The 23,899-nt window shown below is 30.4% G+C and overlaps 1 protein-coding gene across 1 annotated transcript; it reads left to right on the top strand.

Annotated features, from left to right (window-relative positions):
• The first annotated feature begins 13,344 nt into the window (after positions 1–13,344).
• Positions 13,345–23,082, top strand: LOC133670656 (defective in cullin neddylation protein AAR3-like). The gene is made up of 8 exons (XM_062091212.1): positions 13,345–13,602; positions 19,210–19,261; positions 19,432–19,507; positions 19,604–19,683; positions 19,968–20,064; positions 20,762–20,807; positions 22,370–22,458; positions 22,567–23,082. Exons 1-8 carry the CDS (start codon positions 13,439–13,441, stop codon positions 22,713–22,715), a joined length of 753 nt encoding a protein of 250 aa, XP_061947196.1. The 5' UTR covers positions 13,345–13,438; the 3' UTR covers positions 22,716–23,082.
• Positions 23,083–23,899: the final 817 nt, after the last annotated feature.

Below are 23,899 nucleotides of genomic sequence, written 5' to 3'. Positions count from 1 at the left end.
TGCTATTTTTATGATTTGCTTAAATAAAAAGGAAAGGAGAGAAAGAATAAATTGAAAGAGAAGAATAAGTTGTATTCATTCATTGTGTTTTTGCATGCCAAACAATATATTACAACATATTCTTAAAAAAAGCTATAACTATCTCTATACATGTTTAGTAGGCAACAAAAATAACTAACATGTAACAAACAATTTTATTATTCTCTTTCATTTGTGTCAATTGGTATAAAAGCTTAGCGATATTTGATGGTTATTTTGCTTTGCTATGTGTTGCATAACAATTATGATTAGAAGAGAGCCTAACGATTCTTGGTGGTTATTTTGTGTTGTGTGTTGCAAAATGATCGTGGTTAAAAAAGAGTCTAATGATACTTGGTGATCCATTTTTATATCAAATAAATAAATAGTACTAATAAAAAAACAAATCTAGAGAAAAAAATAAAATGGAGGGGTGCTTTGAAAATTTAGAGGGATAGGCGCTAAAAATAAGGTAGAGAGAAAAGAAAGAAATGAAAAGGTTGATGACGTCAAACTAGAGGTCAATAAGCTAAACGTGTCGCCTATGGAGGGAGGGTCTATCAAGACAATTTTAAAAACATCAAAGAACACCATTTTGGCCATTGTAATTTATTAAATGTGCCACTTGAATACGACAGGGCGGCAGATGCGCTAGTGCATCTAATGCACGCACCAACCTTATTTTTTTAATTATATTTTATATTTATTAAAATACCAAATCACCCATTGGACAACTTGATTATAATTAAAAATAATAGAATGTCAATACAAAAAAACCTTGGATATCAATTAAACAAAAATATGCTTTCAAGGTAATTTAGACATTTCATAATACTTTTAAAATGCGAAAAGACCTACTTGTTCCTAATCAATCTAATAATGACTAATAGATTTTGGAAAAAGATTGTATTACCTCTAATAGCCAGTTCATTAGGTTTTTTAAGGATAAAATGGTCATTACACTGTTCCAATAAATAGTGAATCCTCTTATAATGAATAATGTTTTTTCCTCTCTAATTAGCTTTTGTTAACTAGGTTATTGGACTACGCCAAGTCGCTGGTTTTTTAATTATATTTTATATTTATTAAAATACCAAATCACCCATTGGACAACTTGATTATAACTAAAAATAATAGAATGACAATACAAAAAAGCCTTGGATATCAGTTAAACAAAAATGTGCTTTCAAGGTAATTTAGACATTTCACAATACTTTTAAAATGCGAAAAGACCTACTTGTTCCTAATCAATCTAATAATGACTAATAGATTTTAGAAGAAGATTGTATTATCTCTAATAGCCAGTTCATTAGGTTTTTTAAGGATAAAATGGTCATTACAATGTTCCAATAAATAGTGAATCCTCTCATAATGAACAATGTTTTTTCCTTTCTAATTAGCTTCTGTTAACTAGGTTATTGGCCTACGCTAAGTCGCTGGTCAGATCGTTTTTTTTTTTTAAAAAAAAATATTTAGGTGTTCCTAATGTTTTTCTAGTAGAAAAAAATTCTAAACCGTGTGGGGAATGATCTAATGTGACTGATTGACTTGACGGATTCAAAGACAACCTATAAAGTCGATAAGAACATAGTTTGACTCAAAATAAATATTCAAGATGATATATTTTTTTATATAAATATTGAGATAATAACATATTGGATCGATTCGATTTAACCTATCAATCTGCATGTTGGGTTCTGAGACCATGATAAGTTAATAGAAAGCAAATCAAAATAAATTATGAAATTTAATTTCTAATAAACCCAATGTTAAATGATAAAATTAAAACAAAAGACTAAAAAAATTGTATCCATTAAAAGTTGTGGAAATCGAGGCTAAATTTTTGTGTTGTGTTGAAATTATTAATTGTTGAAGAATTTGGATAAAATTGGGTTGGTTGATTAATAGGAGGATTATGTTTAGTGGTGCTATAAGGTATATGAAATGAAAAAATGCTTGTTTTGAATGGTATACCTGGTTGCTTATAAAATCCATAGATCGAAAATTGGATAGTCTCGTTACCTAACTTCTAGATGAGACTTTAAAATGATTAAATTTGAAAAATGTTTCTTCATGAAAGTACCTAGGGAAACAATACTAACTTTGCTTAACTTGGAGTTATAGAACTCCAAATATTGATTAAGAATTAAAGAAAGGTTGAACTTAAATCTTGATAGACAGATTGTATAAAATGTTATAATAGGTAATTTAGGTGCGTTAATGGCAAGAATAGATTTTCATCTATTTTGTAAAGTTGCAGCTTTGTATATTAAAAATTGAAGAAAGGTCGAACTAAAATTTTATTGGACAAATTGTATAAAATGCTATAATGGGTAATTTTAGGTGTGTTAATGTCAAAGATGAGTTTATTTCCGTTCAACAAAGTTGTAACTATGTATATTAGCTTTAGAAGAGACAAGGCATGCCTAAAAACAAATTCTATAACTTTAGTTATGATTAAAATAGTAAACAATGTTCTTGAAGAGTTAAGTTAAATTAGCTAGAATGAGCTAATTTCTACCTTCTTTAGAGTTGTTCTTGATTGAAGACTTAAATGATAAAAGTTATAAGAGTCGAATTTGAGTGTATTAATGTATATATGTGTAAATTATAAGAATTGTTTGTTGTTAATCAAGTCTAGAATATTGATTAAATGAGAAGTTAAACTGAAATTTTTAAAACAAGTTGAGTGGTAAGTGATGATTAAATTATGAGTAAATTAAATTGAATTATATTATGGGAAATGAGAAAAATAAATGATTAACTAAAGGGATGGGAAATTGTGTTTAATCATGTTATGTCAAGGAATAAAATGATTATGTGCAAAGTTAATTTTTGTAATGAATTGAGGATTGAATAATAAATGATATTGTATGCTTAATTGTATAGGAGGGGCCACAAGGTTAGCTCTACAACCGAAGACTTACATACAAGTTTAGGCATCAGGTAGTTGTTTTTCACCTCACCAGTATTTATATTTTAAAACTTCATATTTATGTTCTTAGTGTATATTGTTCATTTAGTATTTGCAACATAAATATTTACCGAGATGTAATCTAGCCAAGTGTAATGAGGCTAGTGACATCCATATTTATATGATTAAGATATAATAATTAGACTAGCTGAATGTAATGAGGCTACTGACATCCATATATGTATGTCTAAGATATAATAATTAGACTATTCATTTGTAATGGGTTAGTGACATCAATGTTTGGATGACCAAACACAATTTATTAGCTTAACTGATCATAATGGGCTAGTGACATCCATGTTTGGATGATCAAGACATAATTTAAAAGACTAGTCAAATATAATAGGCTAGTGACATCCGTGTTTAGATGACCTAGATATAATAATTAGACTAGCCGATCATAATGGACTAGTGACATCAATGTTTGAATGATCGTGATATAATAATTAAACTAACCGAATGTAATGAGTTAATGGCATCCACGTTTGGATAACTGGGATATAATCATTAGACTAGTTGACCATGTTGGAGCTAGTGGTTTCTATGGATGAATTATGGGGATAACTTTATTCAATTAGTTCTTAGAAGAAATAGGTTGCTATCGATTGTGTGACTCTTGGGGAGTTTAAACCTGTTCTAAGGGAATAGTATAAATATGAATGATGTGTATTATTGAGAATAAGGAAAAGAATTAAATTGTTTTATGAAATAAATTAATAATTATATTAGCCATGCATGAAGTTATTTATTAAATCTTTGCACTTCATTATAATAAAATGTGAAAATTTAAACAATTTGGCAAGTACTTCTCACCCCGGAGTTGATTAGTAGTTCATCATCTTTTACTTTTGTTATAGAATTATTATATAATTTGTAGGGCATCAAACTAATATGTATCATTATTTTGTTATTTTATTTTGGATAATGTATTATAAATATGTCTTAACCAACGGTGAAACCAACAACTTGTTATACTTTTGATTATTTTATGAACAAACATTGATGCATATGTTAAAGTAAACTAGAATATTATAGATCACCTTAATTCAAGTTATTAATGTTCCATGCATCATGAAAATTTATGTATGCTTAAGAACCTTGATTATGATTTGATGGGATAAGGTCTATAATGGTTGTACAGTGATTTGTGTTGTTGATTTATGATGTGAAAAAGTTGTCAATAACTTGGCATGATTCTATTATAGAGGAAACTCTGCTGAAATTTTAATAGACTTGTTTATGGATTTTTTTTTATAGAAAAAAATTAGTGTTGTTACAATAAATGTCATAAAAAGTGCTAGAGATGGAGAATATGAATCACCATTCGGTAAATTTTGTTCCTAAAATCTTATTATCCATTAAATTACTGCTTTTTATTCACCACAACTGAATAACATTGTAGAAAGTAAGAATCCAACACTAAAAAAATGATGAAATTCATGTTGATAAGTTCGAGAGCACCTTAAAAATTCTAGGAGTAATTATAATTATCAATTATATACTTAATAAAGTACCTTATAAAAAGCTAAAAAAACACCATATGAATTATGAAAAGGTAGAAGACCTTCTTATAAATACCTCAAAGTGTGGGGGTGTCTTGCAAAGATAGTGATATATGATCCTAACAAGGTCAAGATATGACCTAAAACTATAGGTTGTGTATTTATTGAATAAGCATAGAATAATAGTGCATATCGATTTCATATATGCAAGTCAAGTATTCTGAAATCAAATAATGCTACATTATTTGAAGATGTGTTTCTATTAAAATAAGCACGAAAAAATCATTCACTTAAGAGAACAATTGAGTTTAGCTCAAGTAAAAATCATTAATCAGAAAATGATAAAGTTAAGCTTAGAAAGAGTAAAAGAGAAAAAATGACCAAAATATATAGTTTAAATTTTCTAATATACTTGTTAGAAAATGAACCTCAAACCTACTTTAAGACAATGTCCTATATGGAAGCTTTTTTATTGAAAGAAGGCAATCAATAATGAAATTGAATCCATTATGAATAGTCATGCATAAGAACTAGTGGATCTTTCTTTTTGAAGTAAACCATTAGGCCATAAGTGAATCTTTAGAAGGAAGATGAAAACTGATGATACTATTGATAAATATAAAGCAAAACTTGTTATTAAAGATTTAAACAACAAGAAGGTGTTGATTATTTTGACACATATTCACCTATATCAAGAATAACTTTTATATGAATGTTGATAGTCACCACAACTACTAACAAGTTTGGCTTACATCAAATAGATATAAAAATAACTTTATTAAATTATGACCTTGATGAGGAGGTTTATATGAAACAACCTAAGGGGTTTATTGTCAATGAATAAGAAAAGAAAGTCTGTAAACTTGTTAAATCATTATATGGTTTGAAACAAATACCTAAATAATGACATGAAAAAATTGACAATGCTATGTTGTCAAATGAGTTCAAAATCAATGAAGTTGATAAATGTGTTTATATGAAAATAAAACAAAAATAAAGGTTGTGTTGTTATATGTCTTTATATAGATAATATGCTAATTTTGAGCAATAATGATCACGTGATCAAGTCTACTAAGAAAGTTTTAACTAACAAGTTTGACATAAAAGACTTGGATGTTGTAGATGTCATACTATAAATAACAATTTCTAAGACATCTAATGGATTGGTATTGTCTCAATATCATTATATTGAGAAAATTCTTGACAAATTTTCTAAAGGTGACTATGACATTGTCAAGAAACCAACTGATATAAATGTGTATCTATTCAATAATAAAGGCAAGGAAAAACATCAATCAGAATATTCTCAAATAATTAAAAACTTAATGTACATTATGAACTGCACAAGGCCTGATATTATTTACTCGGTTAACAAACTGAGTGAATTTATAAGTAATCAAAGTATGGATAACTGGAATGTAGTAAACAAGTTTCTCAAATATTTGAAATACATATTGGACTATAAGTTACATTATATTGGTTACCTATCGGTACTAGAAATGTACAATGATACCAGTCAGATATTCAACACTAAAGATTCAAAATCCACAAGAGGATATGCTTTCATACTTGGTAGAGCAGTTGTGTCATGGAAATCATCTGAACAACGTGTATCTAAAGATTTACAATGGAATTATAGTTTATTGCTCTCTATAGAGCTAAAGAGGAAACCAAATAACTTTGTAATTTTTTAGAGGATATTTCATAATGGTCAAAACTAGTGTCAATTATTTATGTCCATTATGATAGGCAACAAAAAATTGGAAGGACATAAAGTAGTATATATAATGATAAGTCTAGAAATATATGTTATAGATATACTACTTTTAAACACTTGCTCTCGAATGAAAGTATTTCTACCAACGATGTCAAGTTAGAAAAAACATTGTGGATCCACTAACCAAATGTTTATCAAGAGAGTTTATATATTGCAAAATCCACTAAAAAAGAAGGTGAAGGAAGAGTATAACACAACATTTTTAAAATTTTTATATACTTTTCCTGAACTTATATTTTAGTGTTTTCTTCTCATTTCATTTTAATCTTTTATTTTCTCCCAAATCTAGAACTTAGGTTCATTTATTTAAGAGATATTTGAGTAACATATTTTTTTGTTCAATATCTTATTTAGAAATTCATCTATAGTGTTATATGAATCTTAAGAGGTATATTGCAAATATCCTAGTTGCACAAAAAGCCTTAAAGATAAATAATTCATCATTGACAACAATAAAAGTTGCATTACTTTAAAATGCTTCAACAATTAAGTATTCTTTGTTTTAATTTAAACTTATATATTTTTCATATTAGCATGCATGCTAGGACTTTGAATTGATATCAATTATAAGTTTGAATATATACTTAGCATGCATGCTAGAATTCTATTATTATATATATGTTGAAAGTATGTTTGTCATGAATTTATTTTCTGCATGCTTTTATATTTAAACTTGGATGAAATTTAGGCTTTTCTTGAATATTTTTATGTTTTGAATGCTTTTATTATGATAAACTAAACATGTTTTCTCACTAGTCTAATACAATTAAATAAACATGTTTGTCACCATGGAAAGATAAAAAAATGAATTGTTGCCTTAACTGTAGCAATAATAACATGCTTTTGAGGAAATTCAAGCAGGACTCAAAAGTATATCGGAAGCAAGAGGGAGTAAGACCATATCGTGGCAGAAAATGATGCAAGCAACATTGATAATTAAGGAGAAAATTAAGGAAAATGAACAATTAGAAATCAAGCTTAAAAAATGCCCAAATTAAGATGGATAGATTGAAGCAAACAAAGAGATGTTTTAAAAATAATGTTAGTAACAAACAAAATTGATCACATAGTAGGGTGACTATATGGTGGTTTTGAAATAAAGAAACAAAAGGCATTATAAAGAGTTACTTATCCAACATGATGAATTTTCCTCAATCAGGCAAACCCTGACAACTAAGAGAGATGATGCAAAAAAAGAAACACATTATTGGGCTTTTGAAACCATGAGCTATCACATGCAAGCTAAAGATGCCAAGAATTATATTGTAAGCTTAAGAGGCATAACTCAACACTTTATAATAGGTTGATCAACTTAAAAAATAAACTCTTGCACTTTTTTTTTATATCAAATTTGAGATTGTATCAATAAAGTTGCATTATATCTGGGTTTAAAAGTGTAGAAAGAATGAGCAATGTAGCTTTGTCTAAAATAACAATTTTCAGAATGAGTTTGTTTTGTATTAGACAAGCTTTGTAGATTGTCATTTCAAATTAATAAAAAGATGTTTCATCACACTTTCAAGAAATTTAAAACTTACTTGATATTTGATACTTGGTTTATGTTTAAATAAATTTTTATGAGGGAAATCTTCAATGAGAATTTATTTTTTATCATTGGCAAAATTTTCCTTAATCAACCAAAACTCTTGTTGGTTTGGTGTCCTCAGTGAGTAAATATCAAGAAAAATCAACCTAGTCTATCATCATAATCATGATATAATAAGAAACTCGAATAATAACAAGCATACATACTCAATCCAACTTTTGCATTTATTTATACATTATATTTATTTTTGTACATGTGGATATCAAATAAGTGTATGAAGAAATATAGGTCATAATATGAAAGTTTAACTTCCTCTTAAAATCCACAATACTAGATCTAGGTAGAAAAATCTGAAAAACAAAGAGAGATTACATCTAGAATAAAACAACTGAATGAGATTCAGAGTTGAAAAAAAGGTTATTAAGCTCATTGGCCTACTTGAACAAGCAATGCAAATTATACCATCAAGAGAAGGGACCTTCTATCAAGGTGTGTACAAAAATAAAAATGCCAATTCATCCTAATATCTAGTTAGTGCCATAAATATTATTAGGGTAATCTGCTTTTCCACTGCCAAACCAAAGAGCATTAGAATCTTCTTTTTAAGTACAAATGCATAACACATTTTCTATTTATAGGCATTCTACCAGCATTAAAAGCTAATTTATTCTAACTATCGACCTCACCAGCATGCCACCAAAGTTAGAGAGAAAATTGCTAAAAAATCCTTATGCCACTAATATGCCACTAGTAGTCAGCACAATAGCTCATCAGTCGTCTATAACTAGTTTTAAGATCATTCTTCTTCTTCTTTTCCTTTTTCATCATCCTTTTTCATCATATAGGTTTTGCATGCTTTACTATTCAAAATGCAAAATAATGCACAGATTACTATTCATGCATAATTATTATTCATTCATGTATTTTTATTTACTTCATGTTAATGTTATTTTTAGTTCATAAAAATGTGTTTTTTTTTTCTTTTTACACACATGTGTGTGCAAATATTTATTTTTATAAAAATTAATAATGAGTTTTTATTAAGTTAGCATCATGTTTTGATATAACTTGGGTTTCAAAAATTACGTGGACATGTCTCCTAGTTTTTAGGATTGACATTTTCAACGTTAAAATGAGTTAAAAAATGAGTCAGCGAGTTTTTGAGAAGTTAGTTATATCTTGATTAAATATGGATTTTAATGATTGAGTTCACATGTTTTCTAATTTTAGGGACTAAAATAGAGCTATAACGATGTTTTTAGCTGAAAATGATGTCAATAATAAATCCATGGTTCTTCTTAAAGTAGGAATTGACATGGGTCCAATGTGATATTTTGTTCAACTTATACTTTTTTAGAAATAATAATAATAATAATAAAAATAATAAAAAGGGTCAAGAAATATAAATTAATAAAAAAGCTAAAACTAAAAAAATAATTAAGTTGTGAGACTCCTGATTTAGTGTCTGATATTAATTAGATAAATATGCATCAACAATAAATGACTTGTCAATATGCTTAGAAAATAATTTTAAATATTATTACTTGTATAAAATGAATTTAGAAGAAACATTTTACAAATATGCTTGCTCAGAAAATAATTTAAACAAAATTTAAGAGAAATATATAACTGAAATATGGTAAGTGTGATTTTTACCTACTTTTAAATATAACAGCCCCTTGTTCATATCTTTGAAACTAATGCACATGCATATTTTAGGATTTTTGTTGTTTGAAAGTCCTTTTAAGGTTTTCTTTCTACCCATCTCATGCGTGCAAGTTTTTAAAACTCTTTTTTTTGTTTTTTCTTGCCTAGCAGCTGCAATTCAAATTGAACTACACTTCCCGTATCTTTCTTGCATCGGAGAGCGACATACTCACTTTTTTAAAAGGGATTGAATCATTGAAATGCTTGTGCACAAGATTCTTTACAGCAATACCTGCTGTAGTTTGGCCATTGTTGTTGACACGCCTATGAGTGGTTATTTCATCTTAGAGGTGATTTTGGTCATGAGTCTGTGGCTTAGACCATTAAGGATCCAGCTGATAGCCTAAGTTCTTGTTTAATAATGATTTTTCTCATCAATTAATTAAGAACTATAGATAGATGATTCGTGATACGTTGCAAGCTAAATAATTTTTTTTATAATGTGAAAAAAAATATTTAGATAATGATAACTCGGCCGAGTTAACTTGAATAATTCAATTCGTTTGACAACTGCCTGAACCTGCAAGGGTTTCCCCCCTGTCTATAGGTGTTCTGTTTGTGTAGCTTCGATGGTTTCTTCATCATCTTTCACATGCTTAATCTAGGCATTTTTGTTTTTTTTGTCAGCAAAACTTCCAAAAGTTCCAGGTAGTATCGAGGATATTCAACAGCTTGAAACACAACGCAATTCACCTCAGACTCAACAGAGGTGCTGTCCCTCCCCTTTACGTACCATGCCTTCTTTTAGCTTGAAACAACTAATGCTTTTAATCATATCCACATCTTTTAAATTTTGGTCAGCCTTGCCAGCCTTGCTGTGCTTTTAGAATGCAGTTGGTTCTTCAATTTCCATTTAAATCATGTTATTCGTCACCTGTTTAAACAACCTTCCTCACACAAATCCTTATATTTTTTATCCTACGTACTACACACTGCTTCTTCAACATGCCCGTGCAATAAATTTTTTGTACTGTCAACAAAGAATTTTATTGCACATTAATATTTTAAAGCTCAACTATAAAAAAGAGGAAGGAAAATGCTTAGTCTGATGCTTTGAATATTGCAAAGTTTCCTTGACTTGGTACTCTTTGTCAGTCCCTTATGGCGTGGTTTTACTGGAAAAAAAAGAAAGAAAATACTTGCGTTTTGGAATCTGCCATTTTAGGACACTTGACCATTATTTTTAGTTTTTTATTCCATGAAATTCCTACATTTTGTGTTCATCCTTTTATATTCATTCCCATTTCCCCCCTTTTTTCTGGCTTTTATATTACACAAATATATAATTTTTTGGCATTATATATATATAAAATGCACTCTGCACTGTATCTCCATATAATGCATTTTGCCACCTTGTGATGTGCAATTTTCCTTCATGTAAACACAAGGAATAGAGCAACTTCATTTTTTGCTTCATCAAAACCAGTTTCATGTGATGGTTATTTATCTAAACAGAAAGGTGAAAACAAGTAGTGTAATTTCTTGCATGCATTATATATGTCTTTCTGAGCCATGCATTTTATAGCAATGGCGTATGAGAGAATTGTACTTGGGTTATCGAACTACGTTTTTTAGCTTTGTCATGTGGGGATTAGATAGATTTGCACAATTTCTGATATTTTAGTTCTCTGCATGCACTCCTCTTGAATCTTAGACATGCAAGGTTTTTAAGATTGTTCGTTCCAACCTAAGTCTGCAGCCTCATGCGCTGCGCCAACAATTCTGAACTTCTCCTTTTCCCATATGCTTGGAACTATTTGCTTAATGGCCAAGTTTTTTGGTTTGTTTGATAAGAAAATTGTGGCATTAACTCCAAACCCCTTTTAGGACGACCCAAATTTACATATATAGCGTTTTCTATATCAATTAATCAGCTTTTTTTTTACACTGAAATTGATTAAGATTGATAGAAAGGCTCAGCTACTTTCTGCAGGTATTTTTTCTCTGAATTATTTAATTTCTTTTTTGCTAACATGATTGACACAGAACTTAGGTTTTTTTTATTCTATTGCTGGTGCATTTTGTGAATGAAAGGGGCTGTAAAAGAAAAAAAACTAAAGCCATTGTGAGTGCTTGAGATGCTGATACCAACCACATCCCAAGCTTTTGGAACTCATAATTATAGTTGTTAGACGGCTTGAAAGAATTAACTTATGAACATATTTAAATATATTTAAATTGCTTTTTAAAAATTATTTTTAATATTAGAATATTAAAATGATTAGAAAATATAAAAAAATAATTTTAAATAATTTTTTTAACCTTTTATTTTATAAAAAATAGGTTGAATAGCTCAACAAAACATGCTAAAAGAGCCTTTCTCGTCTCTCTATGTACATTGGTGGGTTTTTTCATGAATCGTTTTATCAAATAATGTGTAGAGCTTGCTTTTTATTTTTATTTTTATTTTTGGTTTTGTTTTTCTTTTACAATATACAGATTGCTTATTATGAGTTTAGTTTGTCGATTGTTGTCGTTTTTGTAACGTTATAAGCGTAGATTAAAAGATTGGTATTAATAAATGCATTGGAATCAACGTCGAGATTGTGTTTTAAAAGTAAACTATGACAAGATTTGTAATCATTAGTCGCCAAAATATAATGAGTTGGCCAAGACGCAAGAATATATATATATATATATATATATATATATATATATATATATATATATATATATATATATATATATATATATTAATTATTTAGTAAGTATATCCATAATAAGAATTTAAAACTAAAAAATTTATATTTTAAATTTGAAATATGTAATTGTTAATATAATAATCATTAAAAATTTATATAATTGTTAATTTTAGACCTATAAAATTAATTAAAATATATGTAAACTAGTCTGAACATCTATATTAATAATTTTTTTTATGTGTAGATCTTTGTATTTATTATAAAATTATATTTTATAATATCATCTTTAGTTTATTTTTTTTATATTTTATAAAATATGCTTTTGAATCGGAAACTGAAGAATTGTTGATTCGATATTTAATGGTAACTATATTATTATTATTTTTATATACAATTTTACAACGGCTCAAGAAGATTATTGTAGTTTGTCTTTTTTTTTTTTTTTAAATCTTAATGTTCAATTTGGTTATTGTTATTTTAGCAACAATTTATTTTTAAATTTTATCCCTTAAAAATTAGCTTTTTTTTATTAACTTTTCATGAAATTATACTAGTCTTATAATTTTGGTAACGAATTTGACATGTTTATTTGAGTTTACTTCAATAAGTTTTTATTTATTTATTTTGTTATTTAATTTTTGTTAATTTTATTTTTTTACATTAAAAAAGAGCTTCAAAAATTGTTTTGACTTACTTTTATTGAATTATCTAGTTTTATAATCTAGGTTACATATTTTGCAAGTTAATTCATGTTGACTTGATGTGATTTTTATATATATAATTTTTTAATTTTTATTTTTTAATATTGAGTTTGTTGAGAATTAGATATTATAATTTTTTTAGTTTGATTTATTTACTTTAATTATCTATTTTAATTATTATATAATAAAATAAAATAAATTTATATAACCTAAGTTGTAATTTTGTTTTCTAGAAAAATATATCAGTGCATGATAATTTCTTTTTATATTAGTTTTTTTAATGTGATTAGCAGCATAATGCAATTAATTTTAAAGATTATTTGATATTAGAGTAATTATTGATTTTTAAATTTTTTTAATTAAAAATTAAAATGATTTGAAAATATAAAATTAATTTATAATAAAATATTTTCGAAAAAAATTTTCGAAGAAAAACAATTCGAGTATTAACGCCCTACAAAGACAGAGACACCCCCATTTACCTCTAAAATTTTAAAGTAGTTTTTAGGCTCTAAACATAGCACCAATCATCTCTCTTCTTAAAATCCTATCTAGCTATTCTCCGACCAACATGCACTCACCGGATTCAATCTTCGAGATTTACAGACGTTACTGTGATATTAGATCTGTAAAATCATGCCAAGTCAATGAACCAGATGAAACACGCAAGGGTAAATCTTCAAGGGATTCTTTAGCTCAGCTTTTGAAATTTGTGGACTTAAAGTTTCATTCAAGGTTGGTAAAAAAACGTATCTTTTTTAAGTTAAAATCACTGTTTTGTTGAATGTGAAAATATCCTTTTGAAGATTTTGAACTGATTTGATGTTTGTGTAGGATTTGATTGAGTTTCTTGGTTTTTAGGTTCTGGGTTTTCCTTGATAGTTTTTAGGGACTTTATTTTTAATAAAAATTGTGGGTTTTATTATAGTTTTAGGCCTTAATGTATAGTTTTTGGATTCTTGGCTTCTTATTGTTTTTACTGATAAGTTTTGTTGACTGATGGATATCACTCTGTAAGTATTAGTGTTTCCTTTTTTTTTTTTTTTTTTTTTAAAGAAAGCGTTGTGTTTGTTTCATGTAAAGTAAGAGCCTTTAGAATGTGGGAATGGACAATGGTTCATGTTTATAAGTCTTATCTAATAAGATTTAAGAACCACTTTGAACATATTTTCATCTTAGTATTCGCGTGTGACATGGGAAATAAGATTTGGTCATGAAACGTTATTTTCTGTCGAAAATAAATCATGTGAGGACACAATTACTTGTTTATTAGTTATTGGATGTTGTTGGAAAAATTAGTATGATAAGTGCCAGTAAGTGTACTGTAGGGCTCGGGTAGTGGCATGTTTTCTCAAAATGTCTTGGAAACAAATACAACTGGCCTCTGATGATGGGAATCTGTTAACCTAACTCCTTGGTTGAAATTGAAGATTGCAAGACAAACTTTCCAATTATCTGGGTTAAGACTTGTTTTGATGCTCTTACTCAATTCACTTTAAAATTGTTGGTAGTTTAGTGCATTATGGTACACACACTCACAAAAAAAAAAAAAAGAAGAGGAAATTGAGGAAATTAAAGAAGCATGGAACCTAGAGAGAAAGAGAGTGGAGGACAATATCATTTTTTAAACTTGGTTCCTTGCTCAAGGAAGCTTACAACATCACACACACACACACACAGAAGGTAAGATATGCAGCACATGACCCATATTTTGTCCTTACATGGAGGAGTCATTGGAGAAACTTCAACATGCATCACATGCTCATAGCATGTATCACATGCAGCCACCCATATTGAAATTGCATACTCGTAGCATGTATATGCATTTATTTAGTAAAAAATGAAAATATAATATACATTATTCAATGATTTGATTGAAAGAATCTCACTTTCAACACTCCTCCTTGACGCTTTTTCCATGCACCTCAAGTTTGCATTTTAGGAATTCAAATTTAGCTTTGGGTAGTGCTTTGGTAAAAATATCTGTAATTTGCTAATATGTGCCTTAGTGAATGAGACTAATTTTGCTCATGCCTTTAGCTTCCCTGAGAAAATGATATTTAACATTGATGTGCTTTGTTTTCGTTGATGTGCTTTGTTTTCCTGTATTAGACTGGATTTTTGGCAATTGCAATTGCCAACTTGCTCAGTGGGTTTTTGTTGAATTTTACACATGGCGATGAGAATTTTTCTAGCTCATATTGCTTCATTTGTCGCTGCACATGTTGCAATGCACTCAAATTCCATGTGGACTGAGCTACCATATCCTGTTTTTTTGTGAAAACCATGAAAATACTCCATTTCCAAAAAAAAAAAAGAAGAAGTATAATCGAATGTGCTTTTCATATCATCTAATGAACCAACCCAATCACTATCAGTGTAGCCAAACAATTCTGCATTTTCAGTTGACTTATACCAAATGCCAAAATCAATAGCACCCTTGACATATCTGAGTAGTCATTTGGCTGCATTGTAATGCAATTGAGCTGGCTTTTGCATGAACCTGGACAACAAGTTGATGTCTGGTCTAGTTGTTGTTAAATACAAAAAATTGCCAATCATGCTTTCGAAAGTCTTTCATTGGCAATGGATAAACCATCTTCTTTCATTGATTTGTATTTGGGAACTAGTGTGGTCATCATTTCTTTGCAATTTTCCATTTTGAATTTTTTCAATAGATTTTTGGCATACCTCTTCTTCTAGATGAAGATGCCTTCTTAACTGATCTTCGCGCCTAGAAAATAGTTCATAAAGCCAATGTCTGTCATTTCAAATTCTTTTTTCATATCTTCCCCAAACCCAAAGGTTATGATCATACTAGGATGATTCCCAATAACAATAAAATCATTAACATATAAGGAGACAATCGAGATGTATGTAGTTTCCTAAGCCTTTATGTAAAGTGTAAGCTTGCTGGGACTCCTAAATCCACTATCACTGAAATAGAAGTCAATCCTGCGGTACCAAGCTCGTGGAGGTTGTTTAAGTCTACAATGCCTTTTGAGCTTTAAGACCTTTTACTACAAAGCTTGATAACGATAAGAAAAACTAATGTCACTTCAAGTTGAGATATTTTCCATTCTTTATGTGTTGCAAGTGTAATGATGATTCACATGGTATCTTGTCTTGAGATAGGAGAAAAAGTTTCATTGTAATCAACGCCAAATTGCCAAGTGAAACCTTTGGCATCCAATCAAGCTTTGTGCTTTTGAATTGAGCTTTCAAAATTTACTCGTCTTATAAATCATTTGACACCAACGACATCTTTGTGAATTGGTTTCTCAACTAGATTCCATGTTTGATTTTTCTCAATCATGTGTATCTCCTCCATTGCAAGCTGCCATTCTTTATGATCAACCATTTCATCATAATTGGTGGCCTCATAACCAACATTATTACAAAACTTATAATCAGCATACCCTTGAGGTGACTTGATTTGTCTTTGCTGCCTCTTTGTAGCCATGTTGTATAGCTAAGGTTGTGGAGGAGGCTGTGAAGATGATGATTCAATATTACTTGGAGAACTCTCATTGATTTCTTCATAGTATGAGTCCGAGGTCGAGTCGTTAACTTCTTGAATTGGAGTCTCTTGACTTGGCAGTTGATTAGGTCCTGAATCTTGTTGGAATGTGGGGACATTGTCAATCTTTTTTTTTCATTTTCTTCCCAATCCCAAGAAGCATCTTGTCAAATGTGATATCAACTTTCTCTATTTGTAGATTGAATATTCTATATCCAAGAGATTCCTGACTAAAGGCTTATGTAGCAAATACATCTAAATAACTTTACATGCTTGACTGAAGGCTTATGTCCTGACCATGCCTTAAGTGGGGTCATGTATGGGATAGTTTTGGTGATGCTCTTGTTCTGGAGATAGACAAAAATATAAATTGCTTCTTCCCAAGACTTGTTTGGCATGCCATTGTCTTTAATCATGGATCTCAATCATTTCAATGATTGTTCTATTTTTTCTTTTGAAACACCATTTTTATGTGGCACGAATGCAATAATGTAAGTTTGCAATGTGCTCCTTTTCTCATAATTTATTGAATTGGGAAGAAGTGTACTTGGTGTTATAGAGAGTATGAATCTAACAATTGTTTTGAGTTTCCACCAATTTTTTATACTTATGAAATGTCTAGAATACCTCAAACCTTTATTTAAAAAGTAGACCCAATTCATTCTAGAGTAATCATCAATAAACATGATGAAATATCTACTGTTGTCCAACAATGGAGTTCTCATTGGATTGCAAATGTTGGTGTGCACCGGTTGAAATTTCTATGAGGTGCACCATGCCTCATCTGTTTGAAATGGTTGTCGGTGCTTCCTCCCTAGTTGACATCCTTCACAGACTCCCTTAAGATCACCGATAGTGGGTAGATCTTTCACAATGAATTTTTTAGGATAATAGTTTCATTTTGACACTTGCTATCCTTTTCTTTTGGGGATTGAAAATTGCTCAAGCTTTGCCTTCAAATAATAAAGAATATCCATTCAATATCATTTGAGACATACTTCGCAAATTTTGATCCATATATGGGACAGAGTACATCTTTGATGTGTTGTGTGCTCCTATTGGTTTGGATTGAAATAATGCCTTTTCACTTGATTCTACCAAACCTCCATCACCAATTTTGACCATCACCAATTTTGACCGATACTTTGATAGTTGGATCAATGTGAGTGAAAAAAGTTTGGCTCTTCGCAATATGATTTGTGCAGCTGTTGTCAATAAGCCACTCACCATCCTATTTCGCTGATGCTACTTAACAAGCATAATAAAGATGATTTCTATGTCTGTTGTTTTGGAAATGCCAGCTTGCTAGTTTTGCTTGAATCTACAGGTTTGGTCAATTTGATCAAACTTCTTACAAATTTTGCACTAAGGTTTTCCCTTGTGTCAACCTTCTTTCTCTTAGTGACCTATTTGTTTTGCAAACACCACAAGGAGGGAATTTTCCTTTATTTTTGCATTCCTTGGAGCTGCTTGCAACACCTTGTTCGTTACTACCTCATCATTTTTTATTTTTTCCACCTTTATTGAATGGAAATTTATTTTTGTGCTATGTCTGAATGCACCTTTGGTGGAAGCTTCATTCCTTCTCGATGTTCTTTGCCCCTGAGCTTGTAAAGAACCTACTCGCTCAGTGACTAAGAGTTGAGTAAGATCTTTTGACTCTTCAATGATGGTGATGACATAATCAATTTTTCTGTGAGGGAAATTAAGATTTTCTTCACCACTTTTGATCCATGATGTCACTGCCATATGCTTTGGTTTGGTTGACAACTTCAATTAATCTAGAAGAGAAATCTTTGATGGTTTCTCCTTTCATTAGTAGATTTTGAAATCTCTTAGAATTTGAAGCCTTATTGCCTGAATTTTAATGGTGCCATGAAATTTATCTTGTAACGTGTCCCATGCTTGCTTTGCCGATGAAGAGTTCATGATTCTTGAAAGATCAAGTCTGAGACACCTAGATGAATTTTGGCAAGTACATCAACATCTTTTTTCTGCCAAACATGCATCGAAACTGTCTCAGAACTCGATGAACTTTCTAGTTTTGTGGGAGTAGTGGTTGTGCCTTCCGCAGTCTCTGTTTTTCCTTTGGCAAATCTATGGATTTTGGAATGCCATTTCCCACTACTTACCACTAGTCATAAGCTCATAGGATAGTTCTGATTTAGATACTCCAGAAATCATAGGTGTTTCTTTTGAAAACAGGAACAGGTTGGTGGTAACTCGAATTGGGGGATGCCATGGTGATGAGCTTAGAATTTGAAGAAATTTAACGTTTTGTGCGGAAGTTGTGTTGGAGTAGTGCTATGAAATTGTGCTAGAGTAGTGCTGGAATTGTGCTGTCTTGATTGACTTGTGCTTTGATACCACATGTGGTACGAAAAAAGAAAAGAAGAAATTTGGGAAATTAAAGAAGCAGCATGGAACCAAGAGAGAGTGGAGGACACCGCAATTTTTGAAATTTGGTTCCTTGCTGCAGGAAGCTTGCAACATCACATATATATAGAAACTAAGAGGACTTGCATGGAGGAGCTATTGTAGAAACTTCAACATTTATCACATGCTCACATGCAGCCACCTAATTGACTTTGCATGCTCAAAGCATGTATATGCATTTATTTAGTAAACAAAATATAATATAGATTTTTCAGTCACTTTGAACAAAAATTACACCTGGTGTATAATTATAAAGTCTATCAGTTTGGTGTCATTTGCTCTGTGGTTCTATGGAGTAGTTCTTTTTTAGCTAGATATGAACTTTCCTTTATATATATATATATATATCCATTTCATTGAACGATTTATGGCATTTCCTTTGACAGAATTAAAATTTTTGATGAACTTCTCAAGCTCATGTCAAAGCTAGAACTTATGGTGAGTTCCATTTATTAAGCTCTTGAACTGGATACATTTCTTTTGATTTGATCATTGATGTTCTCTACTAAGAACCAATTACTCCTAAATCTTTGTTTTTTTAATCCACAACAAAAGAAATGAATATTTAATATTGTGTTCCTTGTTTACAACTTTGTATCTCTTTGTAGGCGGATTTCTCTGAATTCTCTCGTTTCTATGATTTTGTATTCTTCATGTGCCGTGAAAATGGTCAAAGGAATATCAGTAAGCTTTCTCATTTCTATTGTCTTCATATATAGGCATTGGTTTGATGGATTGTTTTACATAGAAGATTTATATTTTCATGAATTTCTCTTGCAGCTGTAAACAAGGCTGTTTCCGCCTGGAAATTAGTTTTAGCTGGGAGGTTTCGGTTGCTAAACCAATGGTGTGACTTTCAAGTATGGGTGATACTAAGCTAACTGGATAATTGTGTTTTTTATTTTATTTATATTTGTTTGTGTTTCTCTTTTAAAAGCATTGTCTAGTTGAGTAGAGTTCTTAAAGAAATGTAGCTGTTCATTATTCATGGATACGCAAGTTTATGAATTGGGACACATCGCCTCGCAGCTGAACTATGAATTGTATTTGTATGTCAATAGATAACTTGTGAATATTGGGTATGATTACATTCTCTTGTTTTTCACATTTCTGTCTAAGCAACTAATTTTTCGATTGCCTTTAGGAAAATCAACGACACAATATATCTGAGGATACATGGCAGCAAGTTTTAGCTTTTAGCCGGTGTGTACATGAAAATCTTGAAGGGTATGATCCTGAAGGTACATTGTCTTAAGGATATAATGATTTAGTGCTCACATTTAAGCCATACAATAAAGATACATGTTTGACATCCTGCATTTAGAACAATTTCTCTTTGCCCTTTTTTTGTCAAATTTGGTATAGGTAGAAAGGACTTTTTCCCTGTGATTTTGAACAACGTGGTTTTTCCAAAACAATGATTGGTCATATTTGCTATGCCTCTGGTTTGTGAAGTTTTCCACTTTTGAGCACCACTTTGTGCTCTGGTTTGTGAATTTGGGGTCTTGGAACAAGAATTTTGGTGTATGCTTGAAATTTGTTTCAATCAGCTGGAGGAAAATTATATTTGTGGTTTGTAAATTCATTCACCATTGTTGATAGACTTCTGCTTTCATCAACCATGTGGAACTAACTGATTCTCTCATTTCTCCCATCCTTCACTATGCCTTTCCATTTTCTATTTTGTTGCTCTCTGGCAGTAAGTGAGCAGGATTTTGTTATGATGGGTGTGGGACTCTGTACTAGGGTCTTAAAAGTGGAAATTTTGTGGAAAATAATAAAGCAACAAGTCTATAGAAAAGGTCTTAGGCATCTCCGTGCTCTTCTTTCTCTCCATTTATTCAGTGTGTTTGCTTTTTCAGGAGCATGCTTGACTTGGTTCTGTTTTATCTTTGTTTGTAACAGAGTAATGTTCACTCATATGCCTCTTATTTGCAGGTGCTTGGCCTGTCCTAATTGATGACTTTGTTGAGCACATGTACAGGTTTGATATCTATATCCTTAACTGTTTTTTCATTAAATTTTAGAGAGATTACTTCATTTATTGGATGTTAGCTTATCTAGAATATACATTTTACAAGAAACTAATTTGTTGTTCACTGATTACTTTCCTTTTCTATTATTTCCCTTTTCACATGCCTACAATAGACTACTAATTGTATAATCATGATAGTATTTTAATCTGGCCAAACTGCTGATTGGCCAACGATCTTCTAACAATGTTTGTTTCCCCATGTTCATCTGAAGTGAAGTTGTATTTTGTCTAATGTGAGGAACCTCTAAACATTGAAATTTAAATTAATAGCTAAATTTCTGTTTGTCGAACTTCATATAATGATAGGTCATTTTGCTCTTAAAGCCTATGGTCAAAATCTTGCTAGGGAAATCATAGAGATATTCTCAGAGTTATTATTTTTAGTATATCATTTCTGAAACTTCATCTTCAAAACTTGGATAGAGGATCGCCCTCTGGTTATTTGAGTTTCCCATTCTTCTCATGAAACATGTATCCATGGAATTTGAAATTCAACTGAACAGAGTCTTTATAGTTTGTACCTGCTATTCTACCCATGTGTACTTGATCTATTTGTGCTCTATCTATGAATTGGGAAGTAGTACGTATGAGTAGAGAATTATAATACTTTCAGTAGCTTTTGTTTGAAGGTTGACATGTATTGTATGAGATCAAAATGTCAAAGGGGTCTATGCACATTCTTTCAATATTACAATAAAGAATCAAGTTTGTGTGTCTTGTTTTACTAGAGATTCATTTTCATTTGAATTTATACATTTTGAGATCTTCATTAGGTTGTTGAACAAGAATGGTAACTGCTATAACCTTAGTTAGCGCATCATAATAGTTACCATGGAAGAAGTTGAGGAAGTGAACATCCCATTTACCATGGAAGTTGCTGAGAATGGAACATAATTTCAGCTTAATTTGTTTGGTGGAATGATACAGGGCCTTAGGTGCAAGTTTTATTTTGTTATAGTTGACTGGTCCATGCATGATATGAAAGGGAAGAAAGGGGGAGTGGGGGAAGATTTTGCACGTGAGATTGCTTAGAATATATTTGGCTTTGAAAGAGCGTTTAACATGACCTTGAGTCAGAGATTGGAAACTAGTTGAGTAATTTACATCAACTGTAGAACTTATTGATAAATATTTTTGGTACCTATGGTGATAAAATGATCAGTTTGTCTTCATCTTTTTCTATACTTTTTGAGCTTCTATAGAATTTTTTTTCTTCTTCGTATTTTTGCTTAAAGAAATGTTAGAATTGATATGTAACTTACAGATTCAAGACAACATTTTCAAACAAATACTTTTATTATTATTATTAGTTTCAAAACACAAACTCCTGGAGTTTTGCATGTGGGTGTAATTTTGCGGGTCTATGAAATAATGGTACTAAGTAGTTTATAACCATTATAGCATGAGTAACAAAGACAAGTGAATTCTGATCTTACGACTGTTCTAACTTTCTCGCCTTTGTCACTGAATTATGAATGAACTCACATACTCTTACAATATTTTTCTTGCAGGATATTGGGGTCAAACAAGGAACCAAACTTTTTCTGTAACTGTGGTGATTCAGAGTCTCGACCATGCACATTCGAAGACCCTCTTCCTGGTAATTACTTGAAAGTTCCACTTCATTTCCATCTTGTACCATGCATTTTTTTCTTTACTTTTATGCTACCTGTATGCCCGTTTCCTGAAAACTTGGTTTTTGTTGCAGGATTGAAGGTGGCTCCTGGTTTGAAGAGGAAGTTGCCTAGCTTTCAAGATGAGGAAATGGACTCCTCAGATGCCCTCTTCCCTGATTCCACCAGGCCAAATCATATACTAAATTCAAAGACAAGTAGGCTGCTTGATTACAGACATTGAACCTGCAGGATAACCCAGCCATTGACTGCATGGAGATCAATAAGCAGAACAATTCAATGGGGTCCACCAAATCTCCATGTGCAGTTGAAGGATGCTTGTCGAGGGGCTTTGCAGTGTTATTCTCAACTCGTTCGTGTCTACAACTTGATCGGGAGAGGAGAGTCTCGTACACAGAGAGCTTCCACCTGAGTTACAAAAACAGAAAAGTTGTTCCTTCGCAGTCTACTATAGCTCTGCAGGAATTTTATTGATTTGATGATCCATGTTACATCAGTCTTCTGCTCTAATTATATAGAAGTAACAAAAATATTCGTTAGATTGTTTGATTTCATAATCTTTTCAGAAAAAAGAAGGATTTTCTGCTTCAGTTTTTGTAAATGTAATTATTATTATTAATTGGAACATATCAAATGTGACTGTAGTTCTAACAATTTAAACATATCTTGCATAACATCTATAATTTGAGAGCTAAGAATTTTAATTTTTGATTAAATCAATATTTTGACTTAATTTTATAACAATCTTTTTACTGAAGTTAATATTTAACCAAATATATTTATGACCATTTTTATAAATAAAAAATTAAAAATCAATTTACGAAAGCTACATCAAGCCAACCAAGGCCCTACGAGGAGCTGAATAATTATAGAAGGTTATTTGTCCACACCGGACAGCACTTGAGCTAGGTTGCCACTCGCAAATTATCCCACAAGGTCTATTCGTTTGCTACATTTTTTAACATCTTGAAAACGTGTCGATATCTTTTTGTTGGTGCGGTACTAACGTGTGGTGTTGTAATGGCTGTGTTCCAGTCTATTTTTTTTTAAGGAGTCATATTATTTATTTTTATTTTTTATTGTTATTTTTTTATTAATTTTTATCTTCAATTTTCTCCCTTATTATTTGATTTAACTTGATTTTTATATCAAATTTAGTCCTTATTCCTTTTATTTTTTAACCCTTTTACTAATTAAATTTTATTTTTAATTTCATCCATCAACATTTGATTTTAATTTATTTTTATTTCAAATCTAGTCCCTATTATTTTTCTTATTTGTTTTGTTTTGAATATTTTTTATTATATTTTTTTTCAATTTCATTCTTTAATTTTTTTTTGTTTTTATCTTTTATTGGGTTAGTCTCTAACTCATAACTAAAGTTATGGATTTTAATAGTTAACACGG

Source organism: Populus nigra, chromosome 13, assembly GCF_951802175.1.
Source record: "Populus nigra chromosome 13, ddPopNigr1.1, whole genome shotgun sequence".
Taxonomy (NCBI): domain Eukaryota; kingdom Viridiplantae; phylum Streptophyta; class Magnoliopsida; order Malpighiales; family Salicaceae; genus Populus; species Populus nigra.
Note: the sequence above shows the minus strand (reverse complement) of the source record. Positions and strands in the feature narration are given on the sequence as shown.